This window comes from Dendropsophus ebraccatus, chromosome 6, assembly GCF_027789765.1.
Source record: "Dendropsophus ebraccatus isolate aDenEbr1 chromosome 6, aDenEbr1.pat, whole genome shotgun sequence".
In the NCBI taxonomy this organism is placed as follows: Eukaryota; Metazoa; Chordata; class Amphibia; order Anura; family Hylidae; genus Dendropsophus; species Dendropsophus ebraccatus.
In genome coordinates this window covers 24,975,217-24,993,587 of record NC_091459.1, presented here as the reverse complement: position 1 = coordinate 24,993,587, position 18,371 = coordinate 24,975,217, and the positions used below count along the sequence as shown (strand labels likewise).

The window sequence follows — 18,371 nt, the reverse complement described above, 5'->3', positions numbered from 1 at the left end:
CCTCCTGGCCCAGTGACTCCTTTTCCCTATGGTTGGGGAAAGGAGTCTCCGGGTCGGGAGGAGCACGGGACCGGCCCCTGGCTACAGCACCCGGGAGGCATGCTCAGCCGCCGGGTGCTGCAGGATATGTCAGCTCCAGGGGCCCGCGTCACGGGCCCCCTGATGCGGCGGGGCCCCGTAGCAGCCGCTACAGCTGCTACGGCGGTAGTTCCGCCAGTGCTCCCTGTGCACTCTCCCCCTGTAGTATATAGCCCCCTGTGAACTCTTCCCCTGTAGTATATAGCCCCCTGTGCACTCTCCCCTTGTAGTATATAGCCCCCTGTGCACTCTCCCCCTGTAGTATATAGCCCCCTGTGCACTCTCCCCCTGTAGTATATAGCCCCCTGTGCACTCTCCCCTTGTAGCATATAGCCCCCTGTGCGCTCTCCCCCAGTAGTATATAGCCCCTCGAGTGCTCTCCCCCTGCAGTATATAGCCCCCTGTGCACTCTCCCCCTGTAGTATATAGCCCCACTGTGCACTCTCCCACTGTAGTATATAGCTCCCTGTGCACTCTCCCCCTGTAGTATATAGCCCCCTTTGCACTCTCCCCTTGTAGCATATAGCCCCCTGTGCGCTCTCCCCAGTAGTATATAGCCCCCCTGTTACTCCTCCAGTAGTATATAGTGCCTCTGTGTGCTCTCCCTCAGTAGTATATAGCCCCCCCTGTGTGCTCTCCCCCTGTAGTATATAGCGCCCCTGTGCATTCTCCCCCTGTAGTATATAGCTCCCTGTGCACTTTCCCCCTGTAGTATATAGCCCCCTGTGCACTCTCCCCTTGTAGCATATAGCCCCCTGTGCGCTCTCCCCAGTAGTATATAGCCCCCCTGTTACTCCTCCAGTAGTATATGGCCCCCCTGTGTGCTCTCCCCCTGTATTATATAGCCCCCTGTGTGCTCTCCCCCTCCCATACAGCATGTAACATAAAAAACAAACACCTATACTCACCTGGGTCTGGCGTCTCCTCTTCTCTTCCCTCCTGTGGCCGCACAGCAGCAATCACAAGAGGCCGCTCTCCCCTTGTCCTGGCGCCGGCGCAGTCACGTCACTGGAGCGCCGACACCAGAGACAGAGAGTGGCCTCTTATGATCGCCGCGGCCACAAGAGTGACTGACAGGGAGGGAGCCAATGGCTCTCTCTCTGTCAATGCTGCTGCTGTACAGTAACTATGAGCGCTCGTTACAAGCATTCATATTTACTGTGCAGGGAGCAGCGCTACAGCAGGGGTCCGGACAGCTGGCCTCTGTGGTCCGGGTTCAGACCGCGGTCCGCCAGCTGAGGGCCTCTGGTTTAGACTAAGCGATCTGAGAATTATCGCCGAATGACCAACGATGATTTGAGAACATGTTGAAAGACCAAGATGAACGATTTCTTGCCGGTCGCTCGATCGTACCCGGTGTTTACACAAGCTGATTATCGCTCAAATGTGATCGTTATCGGGAAAATTTGAACGATAATTAATCCATGTAAAAGGACCATAACGATAAACAATCTCGTTTGCAATCGTTTATCGTTAACTGGTAAAATCGGTTAAAAAAGTACCAGTAGCAGCTGTATCCTGACCAAAAGTTTACGCTTCGAAGCCAGTAACACACTGACTTATTCACCTAGGCATTAAATTATTTACTAGGTAAACTGTGTTCTCTGTCCCCATGGGATCTTCCGGCCTGTACTACGTGCACAGCTGAGCGATTTCACATAGGAAAGAGAGCTGTATATTAATATAAAGTGTAAAAATCTATTGCAGATCACTCCGTTCCTGATCCAGAGCAGTCAAGATGTGTAACATTGCTAAATAAAGCTGCATAAAAACTTTACAGCACAAAAGTAGCAGCAAGAGGAGACTTCAGGCAGAGGCGAGCGCTGCTATCAATCTGCCAGTGACTCAGCACTTCCCTCCGCCTGTCCCCTAGTGTCACACACACACACACACCGTCAGCTGATCCTCACAGGGCTGCCGGCACTAGCACTACACAAACACACCTAACATTATAATACCTCACTAATACCCAGCTACAGCAAGATCAGCTTTATCTGTCACTGCTCCAGTCAACGCTGCCTGCTCTCGCCATCACTGCCAGCCATGTCTTCTCAGGTGGTGAAACAAGACCAGGATGCCAAGCTGACTTTTCAGTACACCAGGAAGAGGGGCTATGACATAACCCGTGACCCGCATCTCAACAAGGTATTATGAGATACAAAAAAAAAATGTATGTAAAAAGCAGTTTTTGTCTTCTTTCAGGAACAGCGCCACTCTTCTAAATCAGTTTGTAGATAGTATTGCATCTCAGTTTCAATGAACTGAAAGACATTCGCAACCTGAGGATGATGTTTTTGACATAAATAGCTATGTTTTTCTAATTCTGGATAATCCCTTTAAAAATTGTAAACTTTTGTCATTGGGAGAGCAGTGATGTAAGGTATTGCACGACCTGCTGTATGTATTGTAGGATCAATCACAGTTCTTTAAGCGGCTATTAGTAGAACATGTAGAATATTGTCTATGCACAGCCGATATCATCAGGTCTATTCTGTACAGTCATTCTCCATGATACTCTCAATGATTAATAAGAATTATTATTATTATTCAGTTTACCAGTGCTGCTGTATTTTTGGCATTTGCGTGCCTGTTGGCCACCATATGTAGGCATAGCTTTGTCTGTATTTAGGAGCTGCATTGGGGTACCCAGCCCAGGGCCAGTTTTTTAGAATATTAAAGTGAATGTACCATCAGGTACATTGATTTAAGTTTTTACATCAATAAACGGGCGCAGACGCGGGTATAGCGGTACCGCGGTCCATTTTTGGAACCTCGGCCCGTTTCCCGTGCACGGTCCGGTCTATTCCCGGCCTAAAGCACTGCCCCCAGTGTGACAAAACCCCTCCCCTCTGTGACGCAGCTCCATTGATTCAAAATGGAGCTGCGTCACAGAGGGGAGGGATTTCATCATACTGGGGGCAGACAGACCAGCCTCCAGTGCTTCAGGCTGGGCCGATGCCCGGGAGTAGATCAGCGATGCGAGCGGGAACCGGGCCACGGTTCAAAAACATGACTGCGGCACCAGCATCCCCGTGCCAACGCCAATCAATTTATGTACATCTCTTATGTACATTCACTTTAAACAAGGCCTAAGGCCCATGGTTTCAGCTGGGGGTGATACAGTTGTATGTATTCTTGCATCCATATTATTCATTACTAATGGAATGATCTATGAAGGTTGTTTGTTCAGGTCATTAGACTTGCAGTCAGGTCGCGATTTGTGGCTTTACTATGAATGCAAAAATAAAACCTTATTACACTTGCCTAAAAATTGGCCTTAGTCACATTTTTGTTCTACATATATAGCATCAGTTCTCATTAACATTACTTTTTTCTGATTTTTTTTTCTCCTTGCCTAGCATTTTTAGAGTGTTTTTAGTGCTTTACATTACAGTTGTTACATATTACATAGTGGTCTATTAGAAAAGCTCCGGAAAAAAGAACAAACCAAGAGCAGGACCATTTCTGCCATGAGGCGAAATGAGTTTATAGTTCAGGCGGCAGCTTTGTAGAGTCTCTGAAGAGCGGCATGTTCCATGGAGTGGCCATACATTATACTGTCTGCTACACACCACGGACTTCATTGACCCCATAACTTGCAGATGATACCTGGACACAGAGGTAGAATGCAAGGAAGTCAGGACTGCAGACACTCTGCAGGTATTGGTGTATGCTTCAGACATTACTACACTACAAGTTATCACCATCTCTTGATAAGGAGCACAAAGTGTAATGGTAGTATGACCATGAATAAGATCACCAGGAGCAGTCACAATGTATTGACTCTTGTATATGCCAGGTGCTTTTATACTTTGAGAATCAATAAAGATTGTAGAAAATGTAAACCTTTTTCCGTCTTGTCCTCACCAGGGTGATTTATGGTGGAGCTGGATTGTGTATGCACTAATTATTACTAATTATTACTTAATTAATTAATTATTTTCAATAGGCCTGGGGGGGAGGGGGCCTTTCAGATCTTGTCTCAGGCAGCAGAAAACCTAGAATAGGCAAAAACAAACATGTCATGAAGGAAAGTTTATTATTTGTGGCCCATTACACAGCATGTAACATCTGCCACAGTGTTTTTAGGCCAGCTGAACACTGTTAGTGAAAGCACTCATATACATATATGCTAAGCTATATAGCTGCAGATGCTGTGGGAAGCCTTCTCACCTTGTAAGTCTGGTTATCAAGGGTGTAACTGAAGAGGGTGTGGTTACACCCGCACCCTGGAGCCTGAGGGGCCCATAAGATTTATCCTTACTATCAGAGGAAACCAATACTATAAATGAAGCATTATAGCTGGAGGTTCTGTCACTGATTTAGCACCACTGCTAGTAGTGTTATAGCATCAAAGACAGAGCACAATGAGAACTTATATGAGGTGACCTCATGTTATACACAGTATCATTATTATTATTATTATTATTATTGTTGTTTATCAAGGAATTTACAATATTAGGCTATGTTCACACAGCGTAAGAGACCGGCCGTACGATGACCCGACCAGGTCACGGAACAGCCGGTCTCTAAAAAGATCATCCCGGCCAGTACTGCAGTGCTGGCCGGATGATCTTTCAGGCCGCAGTGTTCTAATGCGGACGCATTCGTGCACGCCCGCATCAGAACTTTACACTGCATGCTATGGAGCGAGTGGCCGGTTCTGCTCGCTCCACAGTGTGCACTGACAAGGTTTTCTGCGGCCACTATTCACTGAATAGCGGCCGCAGAAAAATGATATGTCGGTTGTTTGCGGCGCCGCGAGGGATCCAACCCGGAGCGTATACTGTGTGTATACGCTCCGGCCGGGATCCCATAGACAGAAAGGTAACGTATATTTTCGTAATAATCACGGCCGTGGTTTTACGAAAATATATGTTGTGTGAACATAGCCTTAGACCGTGCTGGTAGTTTGGCATATTAGATTTTTACTACTATTGCCCATTTTGGTTCCAAAACTCTTAACCTTCTGTGGTTTAAAGTAAACCGAACTTCAAATCCGTGTTTTTCACGGATGAACACAGATGTCACATCCATGTACATCCATGAAAAACACGGATCCCATTGAGTTATGACATGTCCTATTTTTTAACGGCACGGATCATGGATCTGTGAAATCACGGAACGTCTGAATAGCCCAATAGAAAGCAACGGGCTGTAAAATTGTCCGTACGCACGGATCCGTGAGCACGGACAACTTCACGGAACGTGTGAATGCACCTATGGCCCAGATTTATCAACGTGCCTGAAAGTTACAATGTCTGCTTTTCCCAGTGCAACCAATCACAGCTCATGTGCTATAGCCTAAAGGGGTTATGCAGTGCTACAAAAACATGGCCACTTTCTTCCAGAAACAGCACCACTCTTGTCTCCAGTTTGAGTGCAGGTTTTGCAACTTAGTTCCATTGAAGTGAATCGAGCGTAATTGCAAACCACACCTTAACTGGAGACGAGAGTGGTGCTGTCTCTGGAAGAAATTTGCCATGTTTTTGTAGAGCTGGATAACCCCTTTAACAAGCTCTGGTAAAATAAAATCTAGGCCGTGATTGGTGGCTGTGGGAAAAGTAGACAGTGTAGCACTATGTCTCATGCAGACTCGCTCACACACATACCCTTTAGCAGGAGTTGCTTGTAATCACTGAGTTGGTGCTTCCCTCCAGTAGCCAAACCAGTAATAGGAAAAGCTCAGTGGAGAAGAACAAACAGCAGGGCACTCACCAATATGAAGTGACTTTTTAAAAAAAAATTTCAAACAGTGTAGTGATCTGTTTCGATACATAGACTTGGGGAAGAACACCAGACACACACACATATGTGTGTGTGTGAGTCTGTTGTTCCTACCCACATGTATGTATCGACACGTATCACTCCATTGTTTGGGATAAAAGAAGTCACTTTATCTCGGTGAGTGCCCTGCTGTTTGTTCTTCTGCACTAATATTTTCTTTTTAAGTTTTATGTATTTTATGCTCTAAAATGCCCCGTAAAATATGTTCCTGTGTCTTTGCCTATAAAGGATACTACTATTTTTTCGTTATATTCTTACTATTAATATTCGTAATAACAATTATATTATGATAGTGGATAAAATAATTATTTCTTTTTATATTTTATAATATTATTAGAAGAATTATGTTGCTTTAGTGGTGTTTATATTGCATATAAATATTAGTTTCTGTGGGAAATAAAATAATTGTGAGGTGCAGTATGGTAGGTCTGTATTATCCTACATATTTGTGGTGTTTTTTGCCCACCCAGCTCTTTTCAGAACCTTAGTCGTGTGAATCTTTACAGTATACGCCCTCATTGTGCAAGACTGAACAAAACGCTGAACATCCAGAATCTACAGAATTGGCTGCGTCCCCTGCCCGGTATAACAGCTGACAGGAAAGCATGTGTATTAGAGAGTAAGTGCAAGTGAGAGGAAGATGCTGGATCATCCCGGGGGTCACCATCTTTGTTTACACAGCACAATACTGTATACAGGAACTGTGCATATTTGTCAGCTACTCATTGTCCCTAACATTGTGCTGCCGGTGTGCAATAACCTAAAGGCAGGCACAAGCAGGGAGGGGGAAACACGAACACTTCACTATGAGACACCCCTATGCAACAGTGAAGTTGGTACCCTGCTGAAAAACGGCGCTTAAAACTGAAACTTGCTGAGGGCTGTCACTGGACATTTCCTCTAATGGACAAAGGTGGCAGCAGAGACTATTGTGTCAGACTGGAAAGAATACACCACTTCCTGCAGGACATACAGCAGCTAATAAGTACTGGAAGACTGGAGTTTAGTTTTTTTAATAGAAGTAATTTATAAGTCTGTATAACTTTCTGGCACCAGTTGATTTGAAATTATTTTTTTTTTCCCTTGGCAGTACCCCTATAACTCTATAATATGATGTCTGCTGATTGGACACCATGTTCAAAGTGACTGGTTCCCCTTAAAGGGATTATCCAGCGAAAATCTTTTTCTTTCAAATCAACTGGTTTCAGAAAGTTATATAGATTTGTATTTTACTTCTATTTAAAAATCTCAATTCTTCCCATACGTATCAGCTGCTGTATGGCCTGCAGGAAGTGGTGTATTCTTTCCAGTCTGACACAGTGCTCTCTGCTGACATCTCTATCCAAGACAGGAACTGTTCTATGGGGATTTGCTGCTGCTCTGGACAGTTCCTGACATAGACAAAGGTATCAGCAGAGAGCACTGTGTCAGACTGAAAATAAAAAAACACTTCCTGCTGGACACACAGCAGCTAATAAGTATGGGAAGACTTGAGATTTTTTTTTAAATAGAAGTAAATTACAAATGTATATAGCTTTCTGAAAGAAAAAGAGTACCCCTTTACAATATGCTTTTTGTTGTGGCAGTGCACTACCTAGCCCAAATCCAAAGCTTCTGAGTTGTATGGATGGGGGATAAACTGGTCATAGCAGAACAGGTATTGAGGAAGTTTTGCCAATAAAAAAAGTTTTAGTTAAAAAAGGACCTTTGCTTATTGGAGTTGCAGTTTTATTGACTCCCATAAACTTGACCTTTACTAAATTCATTCTGAGCAATAAGAATGTATTATGTACATAAGATAACAGGCTTATCTGCCGCTATTGGTCTTATTAATGCTGACTCTAGCTCCTTCTTATCTCGATTGTAAGTTCAATGGGCACACACTGGAGCAAATGTTGCCTTTCACTAACAATCTATCATATTAATAGAGATCAAGGGCATCTGGCAGTGGTAGGCAGTCCGCCGTACGAACATTATAGGGGAGATTTATCAAACATGGTGTAAAGTGAAACTGGCTCAGTTGCCCCCGGCAACCAATCAGATTTCACCTTTCATTCCTCACAGACTCTTTGGAAAATGAAAGGTGGAATCTGATTGGCTCAGTTACCCCTAGCAACCAGTTTCACTTTACACCATGTTTGATAAATCTCCCCCTTTGCATCTATGTTGTAAAATACGACGGTAACAAAAAGCACCACAAAATGCCCTGTTTTATCCTGGCTTAGGGCGCATGTGCTACCTCTGGTCTATGGGGTTGTGCTGTCCATATGTCTGCATCTTTTAATTCACACAGCTCTGCTTCTAGGGGAGAATTTCTCTGTAATACGTTGCCATATAGTGGTGTCTTAGGCTAAGTTTACACGAGGCGATTATTGGCCCGATCGTACGATTAACGATTTCAAAGTAACAATTTTTTTTTTTTTATAACGATCAGCGTTTAGATGGAACGATATATCGTACAGGAAATTTGTTTTGCGATCGTTTTGCGATCGCTTAAGTCTATCTCACTCATAGGTAAAATCAGTGAACGACTGTTTACACGGAACGATCGGCAATTTTTTTGCGAACGACGATTTAAGAACATGTTAAAAGATCAAAATGAACGATTTATCGATCGTTCGCCGCGTTTACACGTACGATTATCGCTCGAATTCGATCGTTATCGCAAAAATTCGCCAGATAATCGCTTCGTGTAAACTTAGCATAAGGGTCCGTTTACACAGAAAGATTATCTGCCAAAGATTTGAAGCCAAAGCCAGGAATGGATTTGAAAAGAGGAGAAATCTCAGGCTTTCCTTTATGACCTGATCTCTTTTTATAGTCTGTTTCTGGCTTTGGCTTCCAATCTTTGGCAGATAATCTGTCAGATAATCTTTCTGTGTAAATGGACCCTTAGGGTGGTATTACACGGAACGATTATCGCTCGAAAAATAGTTAAATCGTTGGCATTTGAACGATAATCGTTTAGTGTAATAACAGACAGCGATTAAACGACCAACGACAAATCGTTAGTCGTTTGATAGACTTTGGACCTTTTTTTTCCGTTGATCGTTTGCGAATCGTTCGCATGTAATAAGATGTCGTTCGGTCTTTCACAGTAGCGGCGAACGCAGTGGCAACGACAGGACGAACGCAATAAGTAACATAAGTGATCATAAGTAACAATCATCGTTCCGTGTAATTGGGCAAACGATTTTAGGTCATTCGCCATAGCAGTCGTTTGAGTTTGTTTATCGTTAATCGTTGATCGTCAAAAAATCGCTTTGTGTAATAGTACCCTAACTGTGGCACACAGGTTACCTATGGATCTGTAGTACAGCTCTGGACTGCACAAGAGGTTTATTTACCTCAGCTTACTACCTAAGATCATCTTTCTAACTAAGGGCCCTATTCCACCGGACGATTATCGTTCAGATTATCGTTAAATCGTTTGAATCTAAACGATAATCGTTCGGTTGAAATGCAGTTAACGATTAACGACCGAACGAGAAATCGTTGATCGCTTTATAAGACCTGGACCTATTTTTATCGTTGCTCGTTCGCAAAACGTTCGCAAATCGTTCGCATTGAATAAGGGTCCATTTACACAGAAAGATTATCTGACCAGCCAAAGCCAGGAATGGATTTGAAACAAGTAAAAATCTCAGTCTTACCTTTATAATCTGTTCTCTGTTTATAGTCTGTTTCTGGCTTTGGCTTCAAATCTTTGGCAGATAATCTGTCAGATAATCTTACTGTGTAAATGGACCCTGAGACATTGTTCGGTCGTTCGCAATAGATACGAACGCAATAGCGAATAAATAGCGAAGAAAAACTATCGCAATTACGATAATAAGTAACGATTATCGTTCCATGAAAATGAGTGAACGTTTTCAGGTCTTTCGCAATAGCGGTCGTATGAGATCGTTAATCGTTAACGATTATGCAAATGATAATCGTCCGGTGGAATAGGGCCCTTAGGGTGCCTTTAAACTGAGAGATTTATCTGACAGATTTTTAAAGCCAAAGCCAGAAATCAATTTGAAAAGAGGAGAAATCTCAGTCTTTCCTTTATGACCTGTTCTCTGTCATTAGTCTGTTGTTGGCTTTGGCTTCAAAAATCTGTCAGATATCTTTATGTCTAATAGGCCCTAAAGCCCCTATTACATGGGGCGATGTGGAGAGCAAGCAAGCGCCATCCTGTCAGATCAGTGCTCGCTTGCTCCTCGTTCCCCACTCGCCGCCAGGGCTATTTCACACCAACAGTGAATGGGTAAGTGCAGGGGGACCCGCAGGAGGGGCTCCCCAGAAGATCTTTAGATAGCGGCGGTTTGCTGCCACCACCCCTAATAAACAGAGCGACGGACGCAGATTGTTGCTATCCTAGTTGTTAAAAGACGTTGAAAGACAATGATCAGCCGACATCAAGCATGTCAGTTGATCATTGCCTTTTAGTACACAAAACGATAATCGGCTGTAATGGCCAATAATCACTTTATGTAATAGGACCTTATGGAAGTCATCACTAGGGCGAGCGAATGATTAGGTGATCTTTTTTTTTTTATTACACAGGGCGATATTTGCCTGATTTGGCAGATAAATGCTCTGCGTAATAGAGCTCTAAGCTTTTTTTTTTTTTTTAAATGTAACTAAGGGTCCTATTCCACGGGCCGATAGGGGCCCAATGAATAATGTAAACGAGCGCCGATCTGCTAGATCGGCTCTCGTTTACTGGGCCTATTCCACGGCCTAATAATCTTTTAGTGAGGGCTGCAGGGACATCGTTACCAATGTCCTTGCAGCTCTTGTTCAAACACCATACATTACCTTAGCGTGTTGCAGGTCTTCTCCTGCGCTCCTTCCTTCTCCGGTGCAGCTGGTCTTAGCTGACTGTCTTGGCCAGTGATTGACTGAGCGTTCTGTCAGCTAAGACAGGCAGCACCGAAGCTGCTGCTGTGCGCGGGACCTAGAGAAGGAAGGAGCGCAGGAGAAGACCTGCAACATGCCTAGGTAATGTATGGGGCTCATCGCTATTCCACGCAGCGATGCGCAGTCGGTGTCTGATGATTTTCGATTTGAACCTAAATAAAAGATCAGTCAATGACACAATCATCGGCTGATCATTGTCTCTATTCCACGGACTGATAATTCGGCCAATTATCGCTTGATGGAATAGGCCCCTAAGGCTTAAATCCTAAGGGGGCATTTCTCAGCATGGTAAAAGCCCAGAAAGTCCTGCCAATGTCTTCTCATCTGTCACCTCTATATCCATTTGCATCTGCCCACCTCAGCCACTAGATAAAGTAGACATGGGCTGGACTAACGGCTCTATTACAGGGGCCAATATTGGGGAGGAAGCGAGCGCCGACCAGGGGGTGGGGGGGAGCATGGGGCGCTGTGAGAGAGGGGATTTCAGATTATCTTTAGATCGTCCAGGTAGCCGTAGGAGAGATCGGCGGTCTGCTCATATTATGCGGAGCCACGTGTAGCAGACTATTACTATCTATACTATAACTATGCTGAAAGACAACGATCAGCTGACATTGTGCTTCACCTATTACATGAAACGATCATTTACATATTAGTATGAAGGCGTATATCATGGGGTTGGAAAGAACTATGGAGATTAAAAAAAAAGTGCGCCCATGTATGTATGCCTATATAGCCATACACTTACAGTATGTACACCCCTATTTTTCTGCTGAGAGCTCCATTTTAGGCCATAATTGTCCAGCCCCAGCATGAGCCTATTGATATAGCACTCAAATAACTTCCATAATATCAGATGAAGGTAGCAAATATGAACATGCACCGTTAAAAAAAATCAATATTTTAGTTAATCACAATTGACGTCTATAGTTATAAGGGGTCGGCCAATTTTATAGTAAAATAGTTTAGTATACAGTATTAGTAAGTGTACTCATTGGGGGAGATTTCTTAAACAGGTGTAAAGTAGAACTGGCTCAGTTGACCCTAGCAACCAATTGGATTCCACCTCTCATTTTCCAAGGAATCTGTGAGGAATGAAAAGTGGAATCTGATTGATTGCTAGGGGCAACTGAGCCAGTTCTACTTTACACCCCTTTGATAAATCTCAACTATTATATATACTGACAGCAGTTCCCTGTGTACAGTACCTCACAGAGCTAAAATTAATCTCCTTCTCCAGGCTGTGTTGTCCTGCTCTGTGGTGAGTCTGTCCACCACTGAGCCTGTATATGCCTATGGGGGACACTGGTGGGGCGGGGCATGGTCACATACTCCTCCATGTCAGCCATCTTATGGACAGACTCACCACAGAGCAGGACAGAACAGCCTGGAGGAGGGGAGTCTGATTTGAGCTCTGTGAGGTACACATGGAGCTGCTGTCAGTATACTGTATACAGTGAGTACACATACTAATGCTGTACAATGAGCTATTTTACTATAAAGTGACAAACCCCTTTAAGGGTGCCTTCACACCTACCGGATCCGCAGCAGAACTCACTTCTGCGGATTCGCAGCGAGATCAGCTGCGGATCCAGTATCAGTTCACCCCTATGATAGCACATACTCGCAGCGGGATTGACATCCCGCTGTGAATATGTGCGTTAACCCCCCGCTGTCCGCAGCCCAGCCGCATCCCCCATCCCCGGCCGCATCAGCCCATCCCGGCCGCATCCCCCACATCCTCCCATCCCCGGCCACATCCAGCATCCCACATCCCCCATCCCCGGTCGCATCCCCCCATCCTCCCATCCCCGGCCGCAGCCCACATCCCCCATTCCCGGCCGCATCCCCCCATCCTCCCATCCCTAGCCGCATCCAGCAGCCCGCGTCCCCCCATCCCCGGCCGCATCCTCCCATCCCCGGCCGCATCCTGCAGCCAGCCGCCGAGAGCATACAGTACCTGCTTGGCGGTGCGGCTGCAGTGAGGCTGCCGGGTCCGGTCCCGCTCAGATCAGCGTGGGAGTGGGACCAGAGCCGGGAGCCTCACCGCAGCCGCGCCGCCGAGCAGGTACTGTATGCTCTCGGCGGCGGGCTGCAGGATGCGGCTGGGGATGGGGGGGATGCGGCCGGGGATGGGAGGATGCGGCCAGGGATGGGGGGATGCGCCGGGGATGGGCTGATGCGGCCAGGGATGGGCTGATGCGGCCAGGGATGGGCTGATGCGGCCAGGGATGGGCTGATGCGGCAGGGGATGGGGGATGCGGCCAGGGATGGGCTGATGCGGCCGGGGATGGGGGATGCGGCGGCGGGGCTGCAGACAGCGGGGGGTTAAAGCACATATTCACAGCGGGATGTCAATCCCGCTGCGAGTATGTGCTATCATAGGGGTGAATGGTACCGGATCCGCAGCGGTTCTCGCTACGAATCCGCAAAAGTGAGACCCGCTGCGGATCCGGTAGGTGTAAATGGCACCCTAAGTCAGTAAAATACTACATTAAACTTATTAATAGCGTACATACGTTCATCTCTAGTGACAGTATGATGTGGTGGTGTATAACAGAACTATCTACTTGGTAGTGTACACTAACAAGGACATTCCAGGCAGATAGTTTGCTTAGCAGTTTGGCTAGTATAATTATGTATATTTATTTTGCACTTATTGCACTTCTGGTATCAGTATTACTAAATGAAGCGTTGTTTGTTGTGCTGTCCAGATCAATAAAGAGGGTAGATAAGCGTGTGGAGCAAGTAAATATGTAATCTGTATCCTGCTGATTTGTAACTAAGCAGAAGTTATCACACTGATGGACGGCTATAAATTTCTATAGTATGAAATTTCTATAGTATACAATGAATAGCTTCATTCATTGTATTCGGTAGGGATGCTAATATAAAATCCTATAGCTATCACGTCATGCTCCTTATTAAAGGGGTAGTTCAGCTAAAAAATGTATTCTTTCTAATTAACTGATGCCAGAGATGTGTAATATACTTCTATTGAGAAATCTCAAGTCTTCCAGTACTTATCAGCTGCGATATGCCCTGCAGGAAGTGGTGTTTTCCTTTCAGTCTGACACAGTGCTCTCTGCTGCCACCCCTGGCTGAGACAGGAACTGTCCAGAGCAGTACCAAATCCCTTTAGAAAACCTCTCCTGCTCACCAGACTGGAAAGAATACCACTTCCTGCAGGACAGACAGCAGCTGATAAGTACTGGAAGATGAGGTTTTTTTAAAAAAATATAAATAAATTACAAATCTCTGGCACTTTCTGGTACCAGTTAATTGAAAAGAATTTTTTTTTTTCCCCTAAACTACCCGTTTAAGCGCCTGTATACAGTGCTGTCATGCTTCAGACTGATGCTTCAGTTGTAGTCGCAGTGACAAGTTATTGCATTACACTCTGGGGTTTACAGGGGATTTCAACTGAATCAGTAAAATTGCCATTGACCTGATTCCTAGATAAAAAATAGTATGTACAGAGGCCCACATCATCCCTATGGCTAAGTATTACAAAGTCATAGACACTTCTTTGGCCTCTGTCCAGCTCCATACCTTCCTTTAGAAGCAATGGGAAGGATGCCTCCATATAACTTTGGAAACATACAACAGGCTCCTAGATTGCCCTTGTGCACAGGCCCAGAGTCAAAGTTCATTGATAGCATTGTATTTTTATGTGCAGCACATTTTGGTTTGCTGTTTGGTGTTGTCACGAACTGGGCCACGCACTCTGCTCCCAAAACCGCCAGAGCGCACAGCCTTCCTGTGAGACACGCCAGCGGCGGCCCTGGTAACCAGCCTGACCGCTTGCTAGGGCGCCTGGCCAAACCACTACTCGGCTGGGCGTTCAGCTGCATATTATTGCTGTGATGCTGACTGGCAGATGCGGCTGCAAGTCAGCTTTGGTTTTGGTAGGGGGGTTGGAGTCCCAGGCCCCAATCAGTCCTGGGGCTGGGACTTCACCTCCCATATAGTCTATCTATTCCCCTCCCTCCTTGCCTGTAATAGAGCCTCAGTGCCTGAGTGACCCTAGACCTAGCATTTGAATTCTGATTGTGTTCCTGGTTTTCTGATTTCTGGCTTTTGGACTATTCTCTTGACTACAATTTTGTGCTACGCTGACCATTTGTTGCCAACCTTGCTATCCTGACCACGAGTTTTGTGTTTGTACATCTTGTCTACATTTTCTGTCACACCTGTGCAGGCTAGGGCCTGTCGACCAGTTATATGCTGCCATTTAGGATAGTTGAGGTAATCAGGCAGGGACAGCGGGAAAGTTGTCAGTGATAGGGCATCACCTGTCTCATGTCCTCCAGTCCCCAAGTCCTGACAGGTGTCATATACATGGTTGTATTGGGTTGTATAGGAAATTAATACATGAATTTGCTTTATTAATTGATTATAAATTTCTTAGGTTTACAAATAGTGGTATGGACCAAATTATTGTTGGTGGCACTTGGTCTTATATTATATTTTTGGTCTTGCGCACTTATATATACTGACTGCCGCTGGAAATTCTAGGAATTTTGCATATGTTTGCTAACAGTACTAAGAGTTATGCTGCGTTTACACAAAACGATAATTGGCCCGATCGTACGATTAACGATGTCGGAGTAACAGGTTTTTTTTCATAACGATCAGCGTTTAGACGGTACAATATATCGCATTAAAAAATTCGTTTTGCGATCGTTTTGCTATCGCTTAAGTCATTCTCACACATTGGTTAAATCGGCGAACGACTGTTCACACGGAACGATCTGCGAATTTTTTGCGAACGATCAACGATGATTTGAGAACATGTTCAAAGATCAAAATGAATGATTTCTCGTTCGTCGTTTGATCGTTCGCTGCATTTACACATACAATTATCTTTCAAATTCGATCGTTATCGCGCAAATTCGCACAATAATCGTTCCGTGTAAACGCAGCATTAGCCCCATCGATCTAACATTGATAGCCTATCCTGAGGATTAAACCAGTGGCGTAGCTACAGTGAGGGCAGGGAAGGCGACTGCTATGGGGCCCCTGCAGGAAGGGGGCCCGAGGAAGCCTGCCCTGCCTTCATGGTAGGTACCCCGCTCCCCCAGGGGTCCAGAGAGGAAGAGGGACCCCCAATGCACTGTTCAGCCCCCTCACTGTAGTGTCGGGTGAGCGGGCTGAACAGAGGAGCAGGACCTGCCAGACGGCACAGGAGAGAGATGAAGGACCTTTGGGTCACATGACCCAAAGGTCCTCAATACTTCTATGTGAAGATTAGCCCGGACTACAGGAGGAGGAGGGGGAAGCCTGGGAGCTGTAAGTGCTGTGTATGTGTGTCAGTGAGTGTATATATGTATCTGTGGGTATATGTATATGTCAGTGAGTGTATATATGTGTCTGTGGGTATATGTATATGTCAGTATGTGTATGTATCTGTGGCTATATGTATATGTGTGTTTGTGTATGTCAGCAATGTCTGTAGCACTGGTGTATATGTGTGTGTTTGCTCCCAAAGATGTTCTGCAGCAGCTTCTATTAATGCTGGGCTCTAATAAAAGAACCCACCACTAATATCTGCAGCATTTTCTTTTATTTCTGGTCGAGTATTTCTTATTACACTGAGATGATTTCCCTGTATACAGTCTACTCATGGTGTATACATCAGCACTAGTGTCATCACATTACAGCGTATATATGTGTGTATGTCAGTGGCGGATCTGTATATATGTTAATGGTGCCTCTGTGTGTGTATATGTGCGTCATTGTCTGTGTTTGGCGGGGGGGGGGGCATACAGGATTTATGGGGCCCCATACAGTTTTTTGCTATGGGGCCCCATGAATCCTAGCTACGCCCCTGGATTAAACATGTTAGATTCACACTACATATATACAAGTCTACATGTAAACATTTCTATTATACAGTGGTGCCTTGGATTTCGAGCACAATTCGTTCCGAAACCATGCTAATAATCTAAATCACTCTTAAACCAAAGCAAATTTTCCCATAAGAAATCATTGAAATGCAGACAATTGGTTCCACACCCCAAAAATAATGATTATTCTAATTAACAGGTAAAACAAATGGAACAAACATTTAGAAAGCTGGATATGTCATATTATAAGTTATTGCACAGTATAGCAATCAGCATGTGGTATATAATGTATAGTAAGTGCATAAGAATAAAAAAAAATGCAGCAGTTTGTAGATACAGGATGGAACTGCAGATCCTCTTAATGCAGTAGCGTAGTACAACAGGCTAGACTAGAGAAGCAGGGCTGCTGTCAGAGGTCTGTGTGGTCACATGACAGCAATGGAGAAGGGGAGGGGTGTTCAGCATGGACCAATCAGGAAGTCAGAATCAAAGAGCTGTGCAGGAGGACAGTGACAGAAACTTTTCTATACAGCAGTGGGAATCGCTGATTGTGAGTGCAGACACATTATAGCAGCAGTGTGTATAGCTGAGTGTGAGTGCAGGCCCATCATAGCAGGAATGGAGAGGATAGGAAACACAAGGGCTGACAGAGACTGCAGGGAGGAATAAGCAGGGTATATGTGGGCACAGTATAGCATCTCTCTCCGTCCGGGGATAGAGGGGTTACAGCTATGGGGAGATTACCTCCACAGTTCTGTCCACTGATGCAAGCCCCAGCCTGAAGTGGATCTGCTACGATTTGGAAGTTGAGGGAGACTTCCTGAATGAGAGATCAGTGCTGTAGACCCCGCTATGCAGACCATGCCCCTTCCTGACTTTCCCTCCCACCCAGTACAGGGAGCTCTTAAACCAAAGCAATGCTCTTAAACCAAGTTACAATTTTGAAAAACTGTGAGCTCTTCTTGCAAAGCGCTCTCAATCCAAGTTACTCTTAAACCGAGGTACCACTGTATATTGTATTTTGTGTATATATATATATATATAATTTCATAACTTTAAATAAATTTTATACTTTCTAATCCCTACCTGTTGAGGCCTCTCTAAAAGAGTAAACAACCTGCTTTCGACGAAAAGCATAACTGGACATTGTTTCTTAATAACCCATTGCAGTCAATAGGGCTGTGTACCTTCTCCAATCATCGCGTCTAATTTATGCCTATTGGGAAATGAAAAGAGAGCCAGCGCCTTTATCTACAAAGTCTTCAAAAAGTGTTAGTAGAAGGAAATACGTCAAAAAAATAGGAAATGAAGGTAAAACAACAAAAAAAAAAAAGGTCTGAGGGGATACTTAGCCCATGAAGTGGCGTCTTTGTAGGTGTATATATCAGACTCCTCCCAAGCAGCTCTGTAGTTTAGTTCTAGGCTTCTACTTAACAGTGAAGTTTTCTTTTCCATCATGTCCGGACAACAAATCACTCGAGTGTGTAAGTCCCAGCTGTGCACACAGGAGAGAAAGTTCCTTGTGCACCTTCGGATATTTTTGTCGTGACCTCTTGTAGTGGTATTTGAAAGAGGAGCGTCTGAATTGCTTTTTGTGTACTGTATGAATGGCGTATTCTACATCGCATCCCTTTTAAGCTTAATGAAGAAGTTTAATTTGTCCACTTCTATTTTGCTGCTGTCAATAAGATTGACCTTTTAGTGACTGAGGTGCCAATAGCAGTCAACATAGTATTCTGTTCTGCCGGT

The 18,371-nt window shown here is 44.8% G+C and overlaps 1 protein-coding gene across 1 annotated transcript in view; it reads left to right on the top strand.

Annotated features, from left to right (window-relative positions):
* Positions 1 to 1,964: 1,964 nt before the first annotated feature.
* The window catches only part of ME1 (malic enzyme 1), a 157,961-nt gene continuing 141,554 nt past the window's right edge, over positions 1,965 to 18,371 (top strand). The window contains exon 1 of the mRNA XM_069974700.1: positions 1,965 to 2,223. Within this exon, the coding sequence (XP_069830801.1) occupies positions 2,122 to 2,223 (102 nt within the window). The 5' untranslated portion in view covers positions 1,965 to 2,121. The remainder of the gene's footprint in view (positions 2,224 to 18,371) is intronic.